General features: G+C 46.4%; 1 protein-coding gene across 1 annotated transcript in view; it reads left to right on the top strand.

The window, feature by feature from the left end:
• Window positions 1–1,183: 1,183 nt before the first annotated feature.
• Window positions 1,184–20,837, top strand: part of COL17A1 (collagen type XVII alpha 1 chain) — a 47,112-nt gene continuing 27,458 nt past the window's right edge. The window contains exons 1-13 of the mRNA XM_070780785.1: window positions 1,184–1,533; window positions 6,262–6,324; window positions 8,279–8,323; window positions 9,225–9,329; window positions 10,806–10,937; window positions 11,956–12,003; window positions 12,875–12,910; window positions 14,079–14,126; window positions 15,451–15,594; window positions 16,826–16,984; window positions 17,572–17,643; window positions 18,915–18,986; window positions 19,957–20,025. Coding sequence (XP_070636886.1) covers window positions 6,273–6,324; window positions 8,279–8,323; window positions 9,225–9,329; window positions 10,806–10,937; window positions 11,956–12,003; window positions 12,875–12,910; window positions 14,079–14,126; window positions 15,451–15,594; window positions 16,826–16,984; window positions 17,572–17,643; window positions 18,915–18,986; window positions 19,957–20,025 — 982 coding nt within the window. The 5' untranslated portion in view covers window positions 1,184–1,533; window positions 6,262–6,272. The remainder of the gene's footprint in view (window positions 1,534–6,261; window positions 6,325–8,278; window positions 8,324–9,224; window positions 9,330–10,805; window positions 10,938–11,955; window positions 12,004–12,874; window positions 12,911–14,078; window positions 14,127–15,450; window positions 15,595–16,825; window positions 16,985–17,571; window positions 17,644–18,914; window positions 18,987–19,956; window positions 20,026–20,837) is intronic.

Genomic DNA, 20,837 nt, shown 5'->3' with positions numbered 1-20,837 from the left:
GATGACACCACCCTTATGGCAGAAAGTGAAGAAGAACTAAAGAGCTTGATGAAAGTGAAAGAGGAGAATGAAAAAGTTGGCTTAAAACTCAACATTCAGAAAACTAAGATCATGGCATCTGGTCCCATCACTTCATGGCAAATAGATGGGGAAACAATGGAAACAGTGAAAGACTTTATTTTGGGGGGCTCCAAAATCACTGCAGATGGTGATTGCAGCCATGAAATTAAAAGACGCTTACTCCTTGGAAGGAAAGTTATGACCAACCTGCTGCTGCTGCTAAGTCACGTCAGTCGTGTCCGACTCTGTGCGACCCCACAGACGGCAGCCAACCAGGCTCCCCCATCCCTGGGATTCTCCAGGCAAGAACACTGGAGTGGGTTGCCATTTCCTTCTCCAGTGCATGAAAGTGAAAAGTGAAAGTGAAGTCGCTCAGTCATGTTCGACTCTTCATGACCCCATGGACTGCAGTCTACCAAGCTCCTCCGTCCATGGGACTTTCCAGGTGAGAGTACTGGAGTGGGTTGCCATTGCCTTCTCCATTACCAACCTAGACAGCATATTAAAAAGCAGAAACATTACTTTGCCAACAAAGGTCCATCTAGTCAAGGCTATGGTTTTTCCAGGAGTCATATATGGATGTGAGAGTTGGACTATAAGGAAAGCTGAGCATTGAAGAATGGATGCTTTTGAACTGTGGTGTTGGAGAAGACTCTTGAGAGTCCCTTGGACTACAAGGAGATCCAACCAGTCCATCCTAAAGGAAATCAGTCCTGAATGTTCATCAAAAGGACTGATGGTGAAGCTGAAACTCCAATACTTTGGCCACTGATGCAAAGAACTAAGTCATTTGAAAAGACGCTGATGCTGGGAAAGATCGAAGGTGGGAGGAGGAGAGGACAACAGAGGATGAGATGGTTGGATGGCATCACTGACTCAATGGACATGAGTTTGAGTAAACTCCGGGAGTTGGTGATGGACAGGGAGGCCTAGCATGCGGCAGTCCACGGGGTCAAAAACAGCTGGACATGACTGAGCGACTGAACTGAGCCAATCTGATGGCAGCGAGGGAGGGGAATACCAAGCTGTGGCAGTCCTCTGGCTATAAAAGGTAAGGAGGAGTAATAAAAGGTCATTTCCTTTATGCTGAACCTTTGTTCCCTTTTCCCATGGCCCATAAATGGTTAATCCCATAGCTCTAAACTGGAGAAGCTTTCTGCCTCCTGTAAAGTTTGATTCCTGGAGGCAGATTTTTTTTTTAATCCTGCAAGTGTCAGATAATTGGAAGGGTGGAGTCATGCTTTAAACCTCGACACACCTTTGTCAGGACTTGTTTGGAAGCAAAGAACTGAAAGAAACAAGGGGGAGAGAAGTGAACATTTTTGAAAGATCACTCAGCTCTAACACACCTTGGCTGGGTCTGGATTAAAAAAAAAAGTGGGAACGGCAAACAGTCTAGAAGAAAACGTCAGGGGAAGAAAGAAGGGGCATTTACTCAAAGTTGTTTCCGATTCCTTCAGCATCTCAAACTAGGTAAGTCATAGGAACTTGGTGGTTCTTGCTCCTTGTGAGACTTTAATTTGAGGTTTGCCGCTGAGAACGTGAATGTTTGTCGGAGAATCTAAGATGACATCCTTTAATTTCCAGTGTTCTGTTGATGTGATTAATTGATCATAAATGATTAGTTTGACTTATATGTTCTACTCAGGGTAGGTCTTTTAAAGGGACAAGAAAGTTTTGACAGTGGGAAAGAGAATAAAAAAGCCAGTGAAGATAAAGTGAACTCTGGTGACAAAATTTCTTTGGTATTGTTTTCAGTATTGTAAAATGACTTGTGTTAAACTGTTTTATTTAGAATATAAATAGTTTAAAATTCCTTCTCTCTCAATCTGGGTTTCTCTCTCCTTGTCTCTCTCCACCCTTCTCTACTTTCCCCCTCTCCCCTTGATAGCAGAGAACAGCTCAGAAATCAAAGTGGGGGTTTGAGTGGGGGTTTCTAGAAGTAACCCCTGAGCACCAATGTGCTCCCCCAGAGTCTGTGCTGGCAGCTTCTGACTAAGCTCAAGGGGTTGGCTGAGCTTATCACACTCTACACTTACCACCCCTAATCTAAAGTAAAGTGAAATGTCTGAAATGATATAGTTAATCCAGGAACTTCCTGGAGTCTAACTTGGAACAAGAAAAAAAAAATTCTGTCACATTTTACAGGCCAATGTAGACCAAAATAAATTCATTTTGGGATGAGAACTACCAGTTTAGGTATCTCACAGACCACATTAACTACTAACTGACAATTTACCACTTTACTTTTTTGAAGTGTTGGCAAATCCTCTAGCGCCTCATTTCTTTGAGAAGCAGCTAATCAGTAGCTTAATAGTTGGATTTGTTCTTTCCATAAAATGTAGGGAGATTTTTTAAAGAAATCTGTTTGGAGAGCAGAATCGTTTCTCTTACCCCCATATGCTTTCTCTTAGAGCTAAGGCACAAATCTAAGTTGAAACTAAACTAAATGTACAGCCACCAGTGGAGCCCTTTTGAAAATCAGAGAAGGCTTGCTTTACTCTCAGCCCCTTCAAAACACTCCCACGAATCTGATCAGCGTTAACATGGGGGCACTTAAAGCAAGGAGTCTTGCTTGAAGCTTGGATAGAAACCCAGATTGCTGAAACCGCTCTGACCTAAGAACTAACCACATTTTAAAATTATGCCTGACCAAAAGAAGTTTGCATCTGCCTGGTTTGGCTCATTTGCCATTGTTAGTGGTAGCAGGATTTAACCAAACATGGCTATAAACAAGCAGCTTAATCACCAAGCTAGGGCCCAAGCTCCCCCAGCCCTGGTTATGAAAATGGAGGATGCTAAATGCAGAGGTGGGGGCACCCATTGCTTGCCAGAGGGGTGTAGAGACAGAAGCCTCTGAGACTATCAACCCTAGGGCATGATAGGCTTGATAGGTTGATACCCCCTGCAAACTGCTTGGCCTGTCTGTGTTAACAGGGCAATAGCTAGTGGGTGGTTTTCCCACATTTTGGTTATTTTATTGTTTTAAAATGTAAAGTGTACAAAGATTGGAGTAACAAGAGCTGTAAGGATACCTATGATTCCTTAGCAGAGGATAGGGACATTTATTCCTAAAATAGAAAAACATTTCCTTCTCTGTTCCCTTCTTTGTGCTAAAGACCAAGTGTTTCGTGAATTGTTATAAGAAGGTCGGTTGAGATGGTTTTCTCTTGGTATCAGCAATTTGGCCTTGTTTGTGCCTGGGTTACACCCCATCATCAATAGTAATAGTTTTAGGTCGATGTGACACCATTTAAATGAAGAGGAAAGGAAAAAAACTCATAAAAGTAGGAAAATGATTCTGAATTGTGTTTTCTTACATAAGAAAATGGCACAGGATCATTTTTATGTCTTCAAAAGAACATTATGAAATAACCACGAAGCAGCCCCTTAGAACTATGAATGGAAGTTAACATAACTTTGGAATTGAGAACTTGAATGACTTGCTTATCCTCAGTTCTAGTAAAGTGGCCCAAACATCCCAGAAGTTTAAAATTATGCTACTTGACTGTGCTCTCGTTAAGTAGTACTTTTGGGGCAAGGTGTTCAGATAAGCACTGCTGGGAGAGGCAGGCTCAGCCACGAGTCTGGGCATGTACTTTTCTTTCCCTTATGTTACACTTTTTAAAAACTCTCGGCACTTAAAATATTTAAGAAGGAAATCCTGTGGGAAAACTGTAGCCCCATGGGATGATCCCCATCCAGGTTTGTGCCTCAACCCATCATTTTCGCTTTGATAAGTCACAGAAAATTTCCTCTCAGCTCTGGTTGAAATGCATTTGTCTCCTGATACATCCCTACCATTTCTGACTATTGGTCTGGGTAAAGCCAGCAGAGCTCCTTCCTTATTTCAGGCCCAAGAAATCATTGTGTAAGGCCATGGGATGCAGCCATGTAGGAGCTCCAGGCTGAGAGAGAGGTTGCATCTACCTTCACCCACCCAGGGGCCCTTCTATCTCTAGAGCACTGAGCAGTAAGGGCTCCCCTCCCTCCCATTCTGGAGGGGGGCATCTGATTTCTTAGCAGGCTATCTCCTTGTGCCTTCTGGAAGTTAGGGAACTCTTGGCTTTTTTTGTTGCAAATCTTAAGGGTTCATCATTGGGACCTAAGAAAAAGATAGCAGCTACCTAGAAATGTTTGTTATATTTTTAGGTACAGAAAGAACAAGAAAACACTTGCCAGTTTGGCTGCCTAGAAGCTCTTATCAAATGGACTGGAGCTATCATCAGTCTGCCTTGATGGCTATAAGTGGAAACGACCCAGCCAATCCAAATTTATAGCTGCCAGCAGCAACTTTCATTTAAGGATGGTAATAAGTGATAACTTGTGGAAAGTTAAAGTTTCCATAGGTTGTTATGAAATATTATCCTGAAAGGAACTGTTTATAACAATTCAGGTGCTGCCATGCTAGGTGGCTCCCCACTGGCAGCCAGGGGCATGTGAACATTTAATCTCCAAAATGCCTCCTGGTTCATAGCTGATGATGAATTAAAAAAAAAAAAAGAGGTGGGGGGAGCTTCAGAGATGCCAAAGGCAATTAATGCTTAAACGGTGGATTTCAAAGAGGGTGTCAGGTTGTACGTAGATTGGTGGGACATAGGCCTACAGGAGTACAGACAGAGTCACAAGTCAGGTTTGGCCCTCTGATAAAGCTGGACTCCACTGTTAAATTGCTCATGGAGCCTCTGCTCTTCGGCTCTGGGAAACATACCTGCAAAGAACATCTGTGTCTTCTTAGCTGCAGCCAGGAATTTTTCCATGATGCCTCATTCCTTGCCTAGAGCTGCATTTAAAAAACCCCGGTGAGCAAAGAGTTGGCACATTCGATCAGGCTCTGACACTAACTGTGCGGATCTTGGTAGATTCCACCAGGCAGTTGACCAGTTGGTCTTGCGTGGTCTTGATTTTCAGTGGGGAGCTCACCCCGGGCTGCATTAGGACTTTTGTCGACCTAGATACTTTTGCCTTTGTGGATGTCCTTCCTCCATTAAAAAAAAAAAAAAAAAGACTTGAAAGAATATACTCCAAGTTAGAGTGTGTTCATTTTTCCGTTTGATTTGCGGGCCCCTGAAAGTATGATGGGAGTAGGCCCTGTGTCCATTGCACCTAGTGGATAAGTAGACCATAAAGTCACCAGGCAGGAGAAAAAGACTGAAAGGAGAGATCTTCAAGAAAGGGGTGTCCTGGGTGGGAGTAGCTTGCTCCTGAATTCTAAAATCCCAATCTGAACTGCACCCAAAAGATCAAGTAGGAGGAAAGGAAGGTTGGGCAGAGAGAACCCCAGGGAAAGCCAGGTTTCAAGTCCTTGCAGAGCCTGAGACTGGTGACTACAGCCAAAAGCACCCAGTTGGAACAGGGATCCTTGCCTTGGTCTCCTGAACCGTGCTCCTCCCCAGCCCAGCCCAGCCCCGCCCCACCCCTAAAGCCTTGCCTCATCCCATCCATGCTTCAGGACACAGTGGACAAGATCTCAGTGATTTTTTTCTGCCCCGAGTAAGAGTGAAGGGAGAACGCAGATGACTTGTACAAATCTTTTCCTACATATTTCAACAGATTTTACATTGACTTTCTTGTTTTTTGTTTTTTTTTTTCCTACATAAGTCTGTAAAGAAGCATAGTAGGGCTGTTGTGTTAAAGAGAAAATTTCATGTTGTGAAGTATAAAGTTCCACACAAGTATGACAATCATAATAATTTTTATCCTGATTTCAACCCATCAAACATCATTCTCACATCTGAACTCTAAATAATGAAGCGTGAATGTCTTCTATTCACAGAGCATTGTATAGAACACTGAACATTGTGGGATACATCAAAATGAATTAGCTGAAAGCACCACATGCTTTGGGAGATATTGTATTACTTGACAAAAAGTGGAAGTTTTATAGTCAAATGTCAGGGTGCCAGATCTATGTAAGACCTTTAATGCTCAGCAGGGTGCAACCTGGTCAACTGGACCCTGAAAAAAAAAAAAAAAAGATCTCAGTACAAAAGAATAGGATCCAAGCTGGAACTATTAAATTACTCCCACACTAATACAAGAAATGGGAATGACCCTTATTAAAATCTATGCACACGAAAGAATTATGCTTTGAATCATGGGAATCCAGTTTTAGTTCTCAGCTTGAATAGTAGGGACCTACACTTATGAAAAGGGGTGGTAACGGACATGGCTAGTCCTGGTTTCTGGCTTTTTCTGTAGGTGGCGATGATATGGACATAACCCAGAAGAACAAACGGGATGGCACTGAAGTCACTGAAAGAAGTAAGAGCGTGATAAATGTCATTATAAAAGCGATCAAAAATTTGGAAAAAGTTAATAATTCATTCCTAATTCTACCACAACTACTGTATCTTTTTTTCTATTTATGTTTTTTGTTTTTAGTTTTTTCTTAGTTTTTTGCCTTTTTCACTGTACAATTTTAAATGTATTCCTAAATAGGCTTTATTTTTTCCTTTAAGAAGGCTTTTGTTGATTTTTTTTAATACACTTGTAATTGAAATGTGTTCCATTTTTTCTTCAAAGACCAGAATTGCCATTTCAATGTTACAGTTTTTATAACCAGCATTTGTAATGATTCCATAATATCCTGTTGAATGAATTTGCTAGAGTTTATTCAGTCGTGTTCTTATTTAGGGATACAAGGTGATGGAAATCCAAAAGAATAATATCCCCATTACTGGGACAAAGTTGGAATCACACTGGTGTCACAGTTGCAATCTACACTGAAAACTGAAAACAGGCACATTTCTTGTGTGAAACTGCCCAGATGATAAATTCAGAGACATTTAAACTGTCCCCTTAGCAGCTCTAACTCTTTCATCTATCCTGTGACTTTCATATATCTCCAATAAAAAACAAAAAACAAAAAAACTCTGCGTCCACAGACTTGGAACTCTTAAGTTAAGAAATAATTTATTTTTATGTGTCATGGAATCCCAGAAGTCCACACAACAAGAGGTTTAGTGAACGCTCAAGGACTATTATTCAAATCAAGCTGCCATTTTTGTCTCTACAACCATTTCCTTTTATGCATGTGATGCTGCTTCTGCTCCTTTAATAACCCCGTGTTGCTGCGAAGACAACCAAACTAATAGGAACACGCAGAGTGAAGAAAGAAAGGGTGACGGGTAGGAGCAGTAAGACCCGTGTGGGAGGGAGCAGTTGCCAGCACACCAAGTGACGCCCCACCATCTCCTTCATCATCTTCTTCATCCTTTTCTTTTCTCTTCTCATGAGCCATACCTGCATACATACCACATATATGCATATACTTGGGCTTGTGCACACACATATGCATGAGAAGTGTGATTTCAGAAAACAGGGGGCTCAGCTAAATAGGGGCACCTGATGTCCAACCCAGAAGGAGGTAGTGGTTGGTGATGGTCACAGTCAGAGCACAAAATTGGCCCAGTTATGGTTTCAGAATCTACCCAACCCCCATGCTGCTGTAGAGGAGAGAGTGATTCAGGAAGGCAAGAGTTTATTCTAACTCAGTTTATTCTAACTGGTGTTTTTAAAAAACACAAAAAACTTTTATGACCTCCATAGCCTCACCACGGTGGCACTTGGCACCTTCTCCATTTCAGGAGGCAAAGGGACTGATTCTCAAGTCTGTCTTGGATATTCACCTGTCCATGATTTCACCAAGCACCAAATGTGACTTATCAACCCCCTTCCTTCATACATCTCCTCACACTCAGGCATGGCCCTGAAGATTTTAGAATGAATTATGCGCCCTTGAGATACCCCCAAATTCACAGAGAAGTTCAAGGTCATTATCCACATCACAGTGGAATCAGCCAGGAAGATGTACTGGCCTCAGCTGGACTGGGTGACAGTTCAGAAGGGACAGTGCAGAGAAAAGTGGCTTGAGGTTCTGACCCTTCTTCAAAGGTGAATCCAGGCCTGAGCTAGATCTAATTGTTAGATGAGAGACATTAATGCACGGTAACTCATTTTTCAAATCAGTGGGTTACTAACTACTTTTGGTCCCAAAGAAATATAAACCTATTTTCTAGGTACATTAAGTCCCATTGTTATTGCACCTATTTGCTTTTACAGAAGGTCAAATCAAATCCCTTGAAGCACAAGTGTATAAAAATCTACCTTGAACCTAACTTAATGTGCTGAGCTTATGAAAGATGCAAGACCTTGCCAAAGTGGAGGAATTTCAGTGCATTATGTAAGATCTCCTCTTTTCTTTGTCTTTTTCTAGTCATCACAGAAACAGTAACTACAAGACTTACATCCTTACCACCAAGTAAGTGACTTATTTTGAGAACTTGCATCTCACTAAGGCTCATGTGAAGGGCTCCACGTGTAACCTTTCTCATGGGCTCTCACTCGTCAGTCCAGCAAATCCAGAATATCGGAAATCTTTTTTTTTAACAGCTGTGTTGACTTTAACTTATATCCCACGGAATCCACCAGTTTGAAGTGTGTAATTCAATGGTCATTAGCACGTCCATAGAGTCATGTGGCCCCAACAATCTAATTTTAGAACATTTCCATCCTCTCTCCCCTCTCCCTGGCCTCTAAAATACACAAATTTGGTTTCTGTCTCTATAGATTTGATTGGACACTAAAATACCAGAAATCTTCTCCAGCCTGGGCCTAGGTTAGGAGGAGGAAACCATAGTCAGGCTTCTGTTTGAATCTGCTCTTCTCTCAGGAGGTCGCTGGGGTTAGTGGGTTCTATAATGGAGATCCAAGCCCCTGAGCTAGCCCTGCACCTCCTGGGAATCCTGGTTCAGGAGGGGATGGGAAGCCTCCGCATCCACACACAGGTTGGAGTGTGATGGGCTGCCAGGTGAAACACCATCCTCACAGCGCTGGCACTCGGCCCTCTGACACTTCCAGTGGCTGCCAGGTCCAGGGCACTGGCCAGGCATTCATAAAAGTCCAACCTGGGCCCAGGCCTCAAGGAGTTTTCATCACTTGCTGACTTTTCTAATATTTAAATTATCCTAATCAGCAATCACCCTGGAAACTTTCTTGTGGGTAGAATATTTGCTCTTGACATTTGTATCAAAAACAAACAAAATGAGATCCGGTGGGAAAGGGGCTCCAAACCAAGAGGGTCGTGGGTGAGAGGCCAGGGAAGGCGGGTGAGAGGGGCTGCTGAGTCCACTTGTAAAGTCACCTGCTCCTCGTTTCTGCAGAAGGGGGGACCAGCAATGGCTATGCTAAAACAGGATCTCTGGGTGGAGGGAGCCGGCTGGAGAAACAGAGCCTGACGCATGGCAGCAGCGGCTACATAAACTCAAGTAAGTGCCTGCTGGTGGGAGGGGCCGGGGAAGGATAGATGGGCAGGGAGAGGGATCATTACCACTGTTTGTCACCCATTCCAAATGCCCCAAGGAGCTGTGAGGCCTATTTCAAAAGGGATCAGTTGTCATTATGTCCCCAATATAAATAACACGATTAAGAAGCCTTCCTAGAGAGGTGACTCCTTTCCCAGTGAACTACTAACTCTCTTTAAGTCATTTCTTTTAGAAAAGGGTATCCATGTCTGAGGGTTTACAGTTTGAATTAGCAACAAAAAAAAAACAACAAAAGAAACTTAAGGATTAGGTTACTGTGCTAAGGAAATCCGGTGACATGCAACCCCAGACAGTGTGAGCTTCCACTGGGCAAATCCACAGACCCAGTGGATCTCAAAGAAATAATATTTCCTGGTAACTTTCAACCGAAACACAACAAACAAAGCAGGGAAAACACATATACATGCACATTGCCTCTAAAGCTATAGTTTTAAACTTTTTATTTTATATTGGAGCATAGCCAATTAATAATGTTGTGGTAGTTTCGGGTGGATGGCAAAGGGACTCAGCTGTACATATAAATGTATCCATTCTCCCCCAAACTGCCCTCCCACCCAGGCTGCCAGATAACATTGAACAGAGTTCCCTGTGCTATATAGTAGGATCTTGTTGCTTATCCATTTAAGACACCACAGTGTGTACATGTCCACCCCAAAGTGAAATGAAGTGAAAGTTGCTCAGTTGGGTCCAACTCTTTGCAATACAGTCCATGGGATTCTCTAGGCTAGAATACTAGAGTGGGTAGCCTTTCCCTTCTCCAGGGGATCTTCCCAACCAAGGGATCAAACTCAGGTCTCCAGCATTGCAGGCGGATTCTTTACCAACTGAGCCACAAGGGAAGCCCATCCCAAACTCCCTAACAATCCTTTACTTCCATTCCCCATTCTCTCCCCTTGCCCACCCCGCCTCAACCTGCAACTGGAAGTTCATTCTCTAAGTCTGTGAGTCCAAAGTCATTTTTTAAATCTTGGAATGACACTGAAGAGAGAAGACCCAAGATATGCAAACAGCTGAGCTGCTAAAGAGCTGCATATGTCCTTACCTGTGGAGAAATATTTGCATGTGGGGTTGTATTCCAGCGCACCCAGCAGTGGTCTACAATTACAGGCCAGGTCTTTAGGAAGCATCCTGCTTCTCCACTTCCATGCACTTTGGCTACACACAGAAAGGACCTCCCTGCCTTTCAGGGTTCTTGAAAAGGGCAGCAGCAGTAATTACACCTCCATTTCTGAGCACCCTTTCGGTCACGCTCTGCTGAAGGCCTCTGGCCCCTCCACAGGGCCCTCCTTCATTAGGACTGACTAGTGTGTCCTAGTATAACTGTATAAGCGTATAAGCTAGTATACTAGCGTGTACCTAGTATAACTATATGTCACCCCGTGAAGTGCTCTGAGGGTTTATGTCTTTCCCCACTTGTAGGTGGGAGCTTGCGAGGCAATGCCTCCACCTCCAGTTACAGGAGGGCCCATTCACCTGCCTCCACTCTGCCCAACTCACCAGGCTCAACTTTTGAGAGGAAGACTCATGTCACCCGCCATGGAACATATGAAGGTACGGGCCCACAGACTTTAAGAAAGAACTACTCTCTCCCCTCAGTAGCTTCTCTCATCCTTTGAATGAATTAATTTATTTTGTCCTAAAGTAGAGCCTCTGGCATGACTTTCTGGTGGGGCTACTTCGCAGGCAACAGGACACACAGGACTTGGGCTCAGGGAAGAAGTCAAGGCAAGACACCCAGTGTGGGGTTATCCACAAAGGGTTGTTAGCAGAAGTTGGAAAACTGAAGGAGTTTGTCAGGGAAGAGAGTTCAAAAGCAGAAGAGAACACAGAAAGATAAAGTTTGGGGGGAAATGCACAAAGAAGAGCCAGATCACAAAAAGGAAGAGTCAATTACAATGCCATTTAAGTCAGAGAGAAAGGGGGCAAGCTCATGATCAAGAAGGAGGAGGTGAGAGGAAGACATCTGGGGTCTTCTCCTAAGGTTACTGGAATTCCTGGTGGTCTACATAAATCTAGAGTTTTAGTGGAAAACAGACGAGCCCGGTGCAAATGGGTCTAATAGTGAATGAGATGGGTACTGGTGATGAAAAAGCAGGGTATCCTGCTTCTGGATATCCCAGTAAATGATTTTGACCCAGGGCTGCCAAGGGTAGGGAGAACTCTAAATCCAGGCCAGGTGGAGGGGATCACCACAAGTGCACCCTGCCGCTCTGCCAGCACTGGTCTCTTCATAACAAGCCCCACCTCCGGAACAAGCCGCACAAGGTCAGAGAACTGCTGGTGCCGACAGCACGTTCATTTGATCAGAGATGGGCATCGGCGTCGGCACTGCATAGGGCAGAGTTGAGGAAGTGAAAACAAAAAGGAAATGAAACAGTTGTTTTTTGTTCAGACCTCGTCCCACCGAAGTAGATCAGTGACCAGAAGGAAGTGCCGCAAGCAAGTCCCTTGGGCATAATGTGCTTAAATCCTGGGCTGAACACCCAGGCTGCAGAGGTGCAGAAAGGACCCACCCTCTCGGAAGCTATTTGGGTTAAGTGGCCATTTGTACTGTTTGTCCTTTCTCCAGGGAGCTCCAGTGGCAACTCTTCCCCCGAGTATCCTCGGAAGGAATTTGGTATGTCCTATCCTTACTTTCTAAAGAAATGGTTGGTCAACCCTGGCAGGGATGGGGAGGGAGCATCATGAGTTAAGTGGCTTCTTCTAGAAGAGTCTGACCTCTGCTGACCTCTTTTTCTCAGCTCTTTATCCTAAAGCTTCTTAAGGGGATGGATGGTCAGACGTATCAGTTTGCCGTCAAAAGTCTTTGCTCATGAAATGGCAAGCTTCTCATACAAGGCTCAGGCTTGGGCAGATAAGCCCTAAGGCCAGGCAACAATCATAGCGTTTTCCCTTCCACAGGACCCACAGAGACCTTCCTACAAAGGGGAGTAGGGGTGAGGATGCACAAATATCAAGCATCCCAGCACCTCTACCACAGCAGCCTTAAAGGGGCACGTTTTAACCAAATGAAACATGAGGTGGGATCTTAAATCTTGAGTCCACAGTCTTGGGTTCCCACTGTGCGTAAGAATTGATGATATGAGTGATTATAATTTCATTTATTTACCTGCCTACAGTGCAAAAACCAAGACAGTCTCTAAAAAAAGCTAAAGGAAAGACCTGGCAGTCTTTTGATACATTTAATCAATGTGATCAACCAGTCCAAATGGATCATGATTACCTTAGTTAACATTCTAAGTGTGAGCCAATTTAACATTCATTTGCTAACTTAACACCCTAAACACACTGGGGCTTACATAATTTTCTCTTCCCTTTGGCCATGTGGGCATCATTTATTAAACATCCACCATCCATAAAGGTTTCTATCTGGATATAAATGCACTATGAAAACAACCTCCCCACCCAAATAGGTCTGCCTCCATGTCACAGATATTTAGCATGCCACCTCTCATATATGCCTAATATTACTTTTCTTTGTTTCTCAGCATCTTCTTCAACCAGAGGACGGAGCCAAACACGAGGTAATCTCTGTCACTGGGTTCAGTTCAATTCATCCAATTAGTATTTTCTGAGCATCTAACATGTGTCCAGACATGAGCCAGGAAAAGTGAGGAGTAAAGAATGAATAAGCCACGGTTTCTGCCCTCAAGGAGCCTGTAGCACCTGGGGGTCCCCTTTGGGAAGGGTGGGCTTTTAACAGCAGTCTAGCAAGCGTGTGGAGTGGTTCACTCTGCTGTGGATTGTCTGAAGGTGCTAGCATCACATCTCATTTCACGCCCAGTCTCCTGGGTGACTTTAACAAGTTGTCCTGTAATTGCATTTACACAGCAAAAAAAAAAAAAAATGAGCACAAGCCCCTCTTTTGCATTGTTCCAGGGGACGAAGTTCTCTGCGAGAGTTTTACACTCTCCACAACTGCTTGTGGATAAGGCCCTAGGAGGGAATGTGGTCCTGGAGAAAGCTGCCCTTGATTTATCTGATGAAGGTGGCAAGAAGTGTGTCAGGGCAGTGCTGAAGGCAGGATTCCTAGGCCCTGGGCATTCATAAGGGCCAGTCTAAGCCTCCCAGGGGCCTGGAAAGTTAGGCACATACCAACCACGCATAACTTGATAGTTGATTGATGTTGAAACTTAGAATGTTAAATCACCCACTTGCTGCCCTAAAGAGGCCAAGATGGCTAAGGAAACACTAGAATTCTCTTGCTATTGGCTGAGAAACCCTAGAGACAGGAGAGCAGCTTGGTTCTGGTAAAGAGGAGTGGGGCCTAGGAAGTTGTTCTGAGTCGCTCAGTCGTGTCCGACTGTCTGCGACCCCATGAACTGCAGCCCACCAGGTTCCTCTGTCCATGGGATTCTCCAGGCAGGAATACTGGAGTGGGTTGCCATTTCCTTCTCCAGGGCCCTAGAAAAGGGGTCGGTTATTATCGATTATGATGGCACCTCCAGGCTCAGCCTGGGGTTTCCTGCTCTCAGCGGCTGGTGGGGTGGGAGCGGGCGGGGGGAGTGCAGTTGTGATCCAGGGTAAGGAGAGGACACCTCTTTCTAAGCAGCACTCATCCAGGGCACACCTAGGTTTTCTGTCCCCGGATCACAGAGCAGCCCAAAGATGAATGTGCAGCCCAGAGCTCAGTGTAGGGCACTGTGAGCCCAGCTCCTTCATTCACAGCTGTTCCGTCTCTTCCCTGTACAGAGAGCGAGATCCGAGTCCGACTGCAGAGCGCATCCCCATCTACCCGCTGTAAGTGCTTCCATCCTGGGAAGGACCCAAGAGTCCAGGGCTCCCGCTGTGTGTGCGCAGCCACTCGTGCCATAAACAACATGTTTAAGGTTGTGACAGGGGCCCACGGCTGCGTGCAGGGGCGAGGAGCTGAGCAAGTCCTGGTCCCTGCTGCGTTGTAGTTCACAGACAATAAAGCACCGGCCATGACAGCTCAGGGACAGAGGGAGTCAGGGCCAGAGGAGTCTTCCCGGGTTAGTCAGTCACTTGAAGGGAGACTGAAGGAAGGTCTCAGCGAGACGAGTGGGCAGAGACACGGGAGGAAGTTTCGGTACACCTGAAGGAAAAGGAGCAGGAGGGGACTCAAGGAGGTCTGACATCCTTCTCACCTTCCAGAGAAGGCAGAAGTGTGAGAGTTCGAACTTGGTTATCTCAGATGTCAGGGGTTCCCTTGTCTCTGTTGACCGTGTGGCACTCCTGTTGTGGGTGGGTGGGAGCCAAGAACAAAGACCAGGAAGAGAAAGAGCTGGCTCGGGTGGCTCAGGAAGCAGAGACTGGGACTTGTCCCAAGAGCTCAGGGCCTGGGCCGTGGGATCCAACTCCAGGCCTGACACGGTCTCACCTGAGTCTTTCCAGGCTTGGGGAGGGGGCTGTTGAGCACAGTCGGGAGCTCTCAGGGGCGGGGGTGCCTGGCAGTCCTCCGGCACATGTCATCAGCAAATGCCTCCTCTCACACGTTGCCCTTGCACAATGCCGCCCTCCTCTTCTCTTTGCCACCTTGGGAGGCACAGCGTGTTTTACTCCACTGAATCTCCTCATCGCAAATCCTATCAGCCAGCGGGTCTGGAAATTAATTCACAGGAGAGCAGCGTAATGTTTAAGAGTTAAGGGACACACATTTCTTTTGACACTTCAGAGCATACAAGGTCAGAGACCCCACACCCGAGGCAGCCTCTGCCCGGGATGAGACCACCGCTGAATCATTTGTTTCAAGGAGTCTTGTTCTCTGGCTATCCCAGGTGTGAATGCTCCCCCTCGATCCAGGATGACAGGGTCTTCCAGCCACAGAATCTTCCCTGTGATGTCTAATTAGGAAATATCTACTGAGGACTTTGACCTCCTTGTAGAGCCACTAGATTTATGAGGCCATTAACATTACAAAGTGCCAGGTTAATCAGTGCTATAAATTGGCAAAATGCAGAAATGACAAGGCTAACCAGAAATGTCCCAGCAGGCGAAGTGGATGCTTCGTCCTCCCTGGGGCTCAGGGTGCCGTGAATGTTCACCACTCACGGACTTGGGAAGGAATCCCAAGCCTAATGAAAAACTGGGGGATTCCTTTCAGGGACAGAATTGGATGACGTCAAGCGTTTGCTCAAGGGGAGCCGCTCAGCAAGCGTGAGCCCCACCCGGAATTCCTCTAACACACTCCCCATCCCCAAGAAAGGCACCGTGGAGACCAAGGTGGTGACAGCGAGCTCCCAGTCAGGTAAGCCCCTCAGCCCCAGGCTGCTGTGGAAGGAAGGGAATAAGGTGCAGGCGTGCCCGGGCAGGCTTTTCAGGATGCAGCGGAGCCTTCGCAAAACCCTGAGCATTGCTCTTCCTGCAGCGTGAAACGTGGACTGCATCCTCCTCACCTCACCTCCATCAGCCTTCCCGCATGCAGGCCATCGTCTGGCTCTAGAGCCTAGAGATTCTCCCAGGAAATTCTTGACATGTCCTGGGAATGTGTTGGCCAGGTTCCCTGAAAGAAGAATATCGGGGAAAGTTGTAGTGTTTTCTGTCCTTCATTCACTCACCCGATAAACATTTATTATGTACTGCCTCTATTCCAAGCACCGGGCACTGAGGAAAGGCAATGAGCAGGGTAGACTGAGGGGAAGACAAGCAGGATGAGTGTAGTTCAGCACTCATACATCATGTGCCTGCCAAGTGCAAGGTGGGTTCTGTGGGAGGCAGAGAGATGAATCAGCAGGTCCCTGGGGGGAGGTGAGGAGAAGCCAGTTCTGCTATATATGAGGTGAAGCTTTCCTCTCACTACTGAAAAAAAAAACAAAAAAAAAGCTTGAGATAGTCATCTTTTGTTTTTCAATATAAAACCAAAACCTCAGAGTAGTTTGTGACCGGTGTGGCTAACTCCCACTCAGGTAACAAATAGGCAGAATTGGCTTCAGATTTGAGATGCGCCCAAGGCCACTCAGGGTAACAGCATGCCCCTTGGGCCTGGTTGGCACAAAGAAATGTTTAAGGAGCATTCAACAGGAGAAGGCTGCCACCGGTACAGAGCGGCCTCGGAACTGAGGACTTCCCTTCCTGCACTGCTGTCTGGAATTCTACTGTAAAGGAGTCATAGCTCCATGGCATCTGTGAACGGGGGTCAGCAACAGAGAGAGAGAGAGACCATTGCGGGGACAGTGCACTGGGAGGTGGTGAGGGGGGCTTAGCAGGAGAAATGGGTGGACCCTAGAGCAAAATTTACCTACTTCAAATTTCATCAAGAGCCAACAAGAATTTCTGACCCAAGAGATCAGGTTTTCACCAGCAACAAGATTTCAGACAGAAGTGGGATGACCAGCTCCTGCAGTTTCCTTAGACTGAGGGAGTTGCCAGGACTAGGGACCTGCAGGGCTAAACTGGGAAAGTCCTGGCAAACCAAGCCCACTGGGCTCCCCCAGCACGGAGAATGGGTTTGTCTCACTGGGGTGTGTGTATGTTTTCAGTGTCTGGCACCTATGATACAACCATCCTGGATGCCAACCTTCCCTCCCACGTGTGGTCCTCCACGTTGCCGGCGGGGTCCTCCATGGGCACCTATCACAACAACATCACAACCCAGAGCTCATCCCTGCTCAACACCAATGCCTATTCTGCAGGATCAGGTATGTGGCTCGCGGCTCACAGCCCCTCCCTGTCCTGACCCCTCCACATCTCACGCTGGAGCTGAACGGCCCCACCGGCATTTGCCATCCCCATGCCTTCCTAGAAGGGCTTCCTGTGGCCAAGCAGCCCAAGATTTTTTCACTGGAACTTCAACTTCTATGCTGATTCCTCTGGTGGGTCCCCTATGGAAAGGACTATATGGTAAAGTGTATCTATCTATAGCTATATCTATATCTTTATCATGAGAAAGAACATGAAAACAAATATAAGGATTAAGTGTGTGAACTTGAGAGATCATTTAACTTCTCTAGGTTTTAAGTGCCCTCTCTATGAAGCAGTCACGAACGAGAAGGGCTTGGCTGGAATCGATGTCCATTCAAAACCCCACCAACCTGCGGCTGCCCACTGGCTATTATGACCCAAGGCACACCATGGACTAATGATTGGTTCCATGCTGCAAAGCAGGAGCCCAAGGTTTTCCTAAAAACAGTAGTGTAACACAGTGCAACGCTGGCCTTTCTTCCAGTGCTTCTCGCCCCTGTTATGTGTGGATGTACTCTCACCAACCTTCTTCCCTCCCCCGCAGTCTTTGGAGTTCCAAATAACATGGCCTCCTGCTCCGCAACTCTGCAGCCCGGAATCAGCACCAGCTCCTCAGGTCAGTGCTTGCCAGCCTGAAAAAAATGGTTGCTCTTGCCTAGTGAGGGAAATGGAATGGTTTGTAGGGAAGATGTTCTTCCTGACCAAGAGCATGAGGACTTCCTCCATACACACGGCAGCACAGAACAGTAACCAAGGAGCTGCGTTAGAAGGCCCAGAGCCTGCCCTCCATCATAGAAGCAGCTCAGTCCCCAAGGAAAAGGGGGCCAGAGGCTGCACTTACGTGCTTATTCTGTGCCTGTCCCTTTATCTAATATGAGAGGCGGAGAGATGGAAGTAAAGGGACTAAGTGAGGCAGAGCTCGCGACATTTTTAGGTGGAAAGCACTGTTAATTTAGAAAGAACTTAACTGCATCTTAAATGTTGTAGTTCCTTGGGGGCTCAAACAATGTTACTGCTTTGCTTCCAATGCAGATGTATAATCTTTTAAAAGTATTTATTCACTCATCATAGCCTATATGTGAATAAGTTATCAGCCCATTTCTTTTGTTAAAGGAATCTGCCTTCTTTCGTGATATCACGACTAATATCACATAGTGATGTAGGCCGTTTTTATTTTCCTTGACCTTCTTAACTTCTGATTTCAACACCTCCAATTAACTAGTGTCCCACAAACCCAGCAGATACCAGATTCAAGCTTTTTTCCTCTTGCCTTTGCTAGTTTACTCTGCAAAGTCCTCACTCAGGAGGGTGGGCTGATGTTGGATTTTGTGCCCCAAACTCCAGATAGGATGGAATACAAGAAGCTGTTAGCTAGGGAGGAATGAGCTTCTACACTGTTAAAAACGGACAACCAACCAGTCTTTGAAATACTACTGGGGGTGAGGGGACTTCTATGTGCTTGAGTCAGAAGGAAAAATAGGGTCCTTCCCTGTTGGTGCCTCAGCCATTGTGTCTGGATCTGCAGTTCCCATGCTGTATACCAAGGCATCCCCGGGTCCTGCAGGGAACCCCTGGGATATTTGAAATATTTGAGGCATACCGTAACATCTGTCAGACCCTATGCAAACTACTACTATTAAGTTGTGTGGACCTAAGTTAGTCAATAAATGGAGCTTAGGAATTTTCTGGATGGGGCAGTGGGAGGAAGAAACAGTGTTTAAAAAATTACCATGTCAGTAAGAGTGTGGGAACTGAGAAGGTTCAGAATCTCTGTCATATGCAAGAGCACTCATCGTGAAAGTGGTTTAGGGGGCTCCTGGGGCTGGCTGCCTTACTTAGAGGGCCTCATCTATGTACCTGCTCTCACCCATCCTCAATTCTTCTCAGTGTTCGGCATGCAGAACAATCTGGCCCCCAGCTCATCCACCCTGTCCCATGGCATGGCCGCCACCTCCACAGGTCTGTAACTGGGGTTTGGAGCCTAGGGGCTGGGAAGCAACGCCTTTTTGCAGCTATAGCTCACAATAGGCCTTTTCAGCAATGGAATTAGTGGGACCAAAATGTCCCTAAAAGTCAATTGACCTTTGCCACCAAAGAAACAAGCCTCCATACACTGACCAGAGGTGCCAGTCTCGGTCAAGTGCTGGCTCAGACGCGAGTGAGAGCCTTGCTGGGGTGTGTCCTCTGTGTCCCCACGTCTCACCATTGTCCTTAACTGCCCGCTGTCACTGCATATCAGTCATTTGGCTGACTTTCTAGTGCACCCCTCTGTGCAAACGTGGGGGAGGCAGGGCAGAAGAGGCACGAGCCTCAGCCTTTGCCCGCAACTTGCTTACTGTTTAGTTGGAGGGCTTCTCTGGTGGCTCAGATGCTAAAGAATTTGCCTGCAGTGTGGGAGATCTGGGTTCAGTCCCTGGGTCAGGAAGATTCCCTGGAGAAGGGAGTGGCTATCCACTCTAGTATTCTTGCCTGGAAAGTCTCATGGGCAAAGGAGCCTGGCAGGTTATATAGTCCAGGGGGTCGCAAAGAGTGAACATCTCACACATATGAAACATTTGGGGGATCCTGTAACAGAGCATGAATCAAGGTGTACCGAGCAGGTGTTGGTACTGTAGGAGTTCAGAAGGGAAGTAGATGTGTGTGTGTGTTTGGGGAGGGGGGAGTCTAAGAGGTCTTCATTGAGGAGGTGGCCTTTGGGACAATCCTCCAAGGATGAGGATTATATCATACAAAGTTTCATCTAAGTTGTTGTCCCCATGGCTGGAGAGAGTTGATTTCATGATTCATTATTATTCTGTTCATTATTATTGTTCACTATCATCTTCCTCTCCCCTGGGGAGGCTGCCTGTCTCCAGGGCAGGTCAGCTGCTTCTACACAGTGCGGAGCTGCCTCCTGTGCCCCACTCATTCAGTGGTTCTTGTCTTGCAGCATATGGTGTGAAGAAAAACATGCCCCAGAGCCCCACTGCTGTGAGCACTGGGGTGTCCACTTCTGCAGGTAAGTGCTGTCGCCAGCTACCGGAGGCAGGCCAGCACACAGGAAGGTCTGTTCCTTAGTCACATGTGGCAGGAGGGGACATAACCCATGGGGGGTCCAAATGGGACTACAAATGGGACTCACCCCGAGGGCCTCTTGGTTTTTCCAGAAGTGAGCAGCTGGGTGTGCCTCTCACCTTACCTTGGCCTTCCTGTCCAAGGGGGCCATGAAGCTCCACCCTCCATACCTGCCCAAGGTCAGGCCCACACAGCCCAGCCCCCACCACAAGAGCCAAGGTGCCCCCTGGAAGCTGCCACACCCTCCCTACTTTCTTTGGCATCTTTACCAACTCCGGCACATGACACATGGTAGCCTGTTTTCTCCGCTGCTCTGATCCTGGTGTGTTTCCCTCCATTCAACAAGTTATCCATCCAAAACCTGTTTACCAAGCACCTGCTTTGTGTGAGACAGTGTTCTGAGTGCCAGGAGTAGACACAGGGGCTTCCCAGGTGATTCACTGGTAAAGAATCCACCTGCCGATGGAGGGGATGAGGGTTCTATCCCTGGGTTGAGAAGATCCCCTGAAGGAGGAAATGGCAACCTGCTCCAGTATTCTTGCCTGGAAAATTTCATGGACAGAGGAGCCTGGTGGGCTACAGTCAACGTGGTTGCAAAGAGTCTGATACAACTTAGCGACTGAACAGGCAGGCGCTATGCAGACACAGATGAAGAGGCTAAGTTCCCATTCTCCCCAGGCTGACAGTTCAAAGTGGATAACAGACAAGTGGACAAAGTATACAATGTAATTACAGAATATGACACGTAGTTGAAGG

The sequence above is a fragment of the Bos indicus genome, chromosome 26 (genome assembly GCF_029378745.1).
Source record: "Bos indicus isolate NIAB-ARS_2022 breed Sahiwal x Tharparkar chromosome 26, NIAB-ARS_B.indTharparkar_mat_pri_1.0, whole genome shotgun sequence".
Classification (NCBI taxonomy): domain Eukaryota; kingdom Metazoa; phylum Chordata; class Mammalia; order Artiodactyla; family Bovidae; genus Bos; species Bos indicus.
This window is presented reverse-complemented; position numbering and strand designations above follow the sequence as displayed.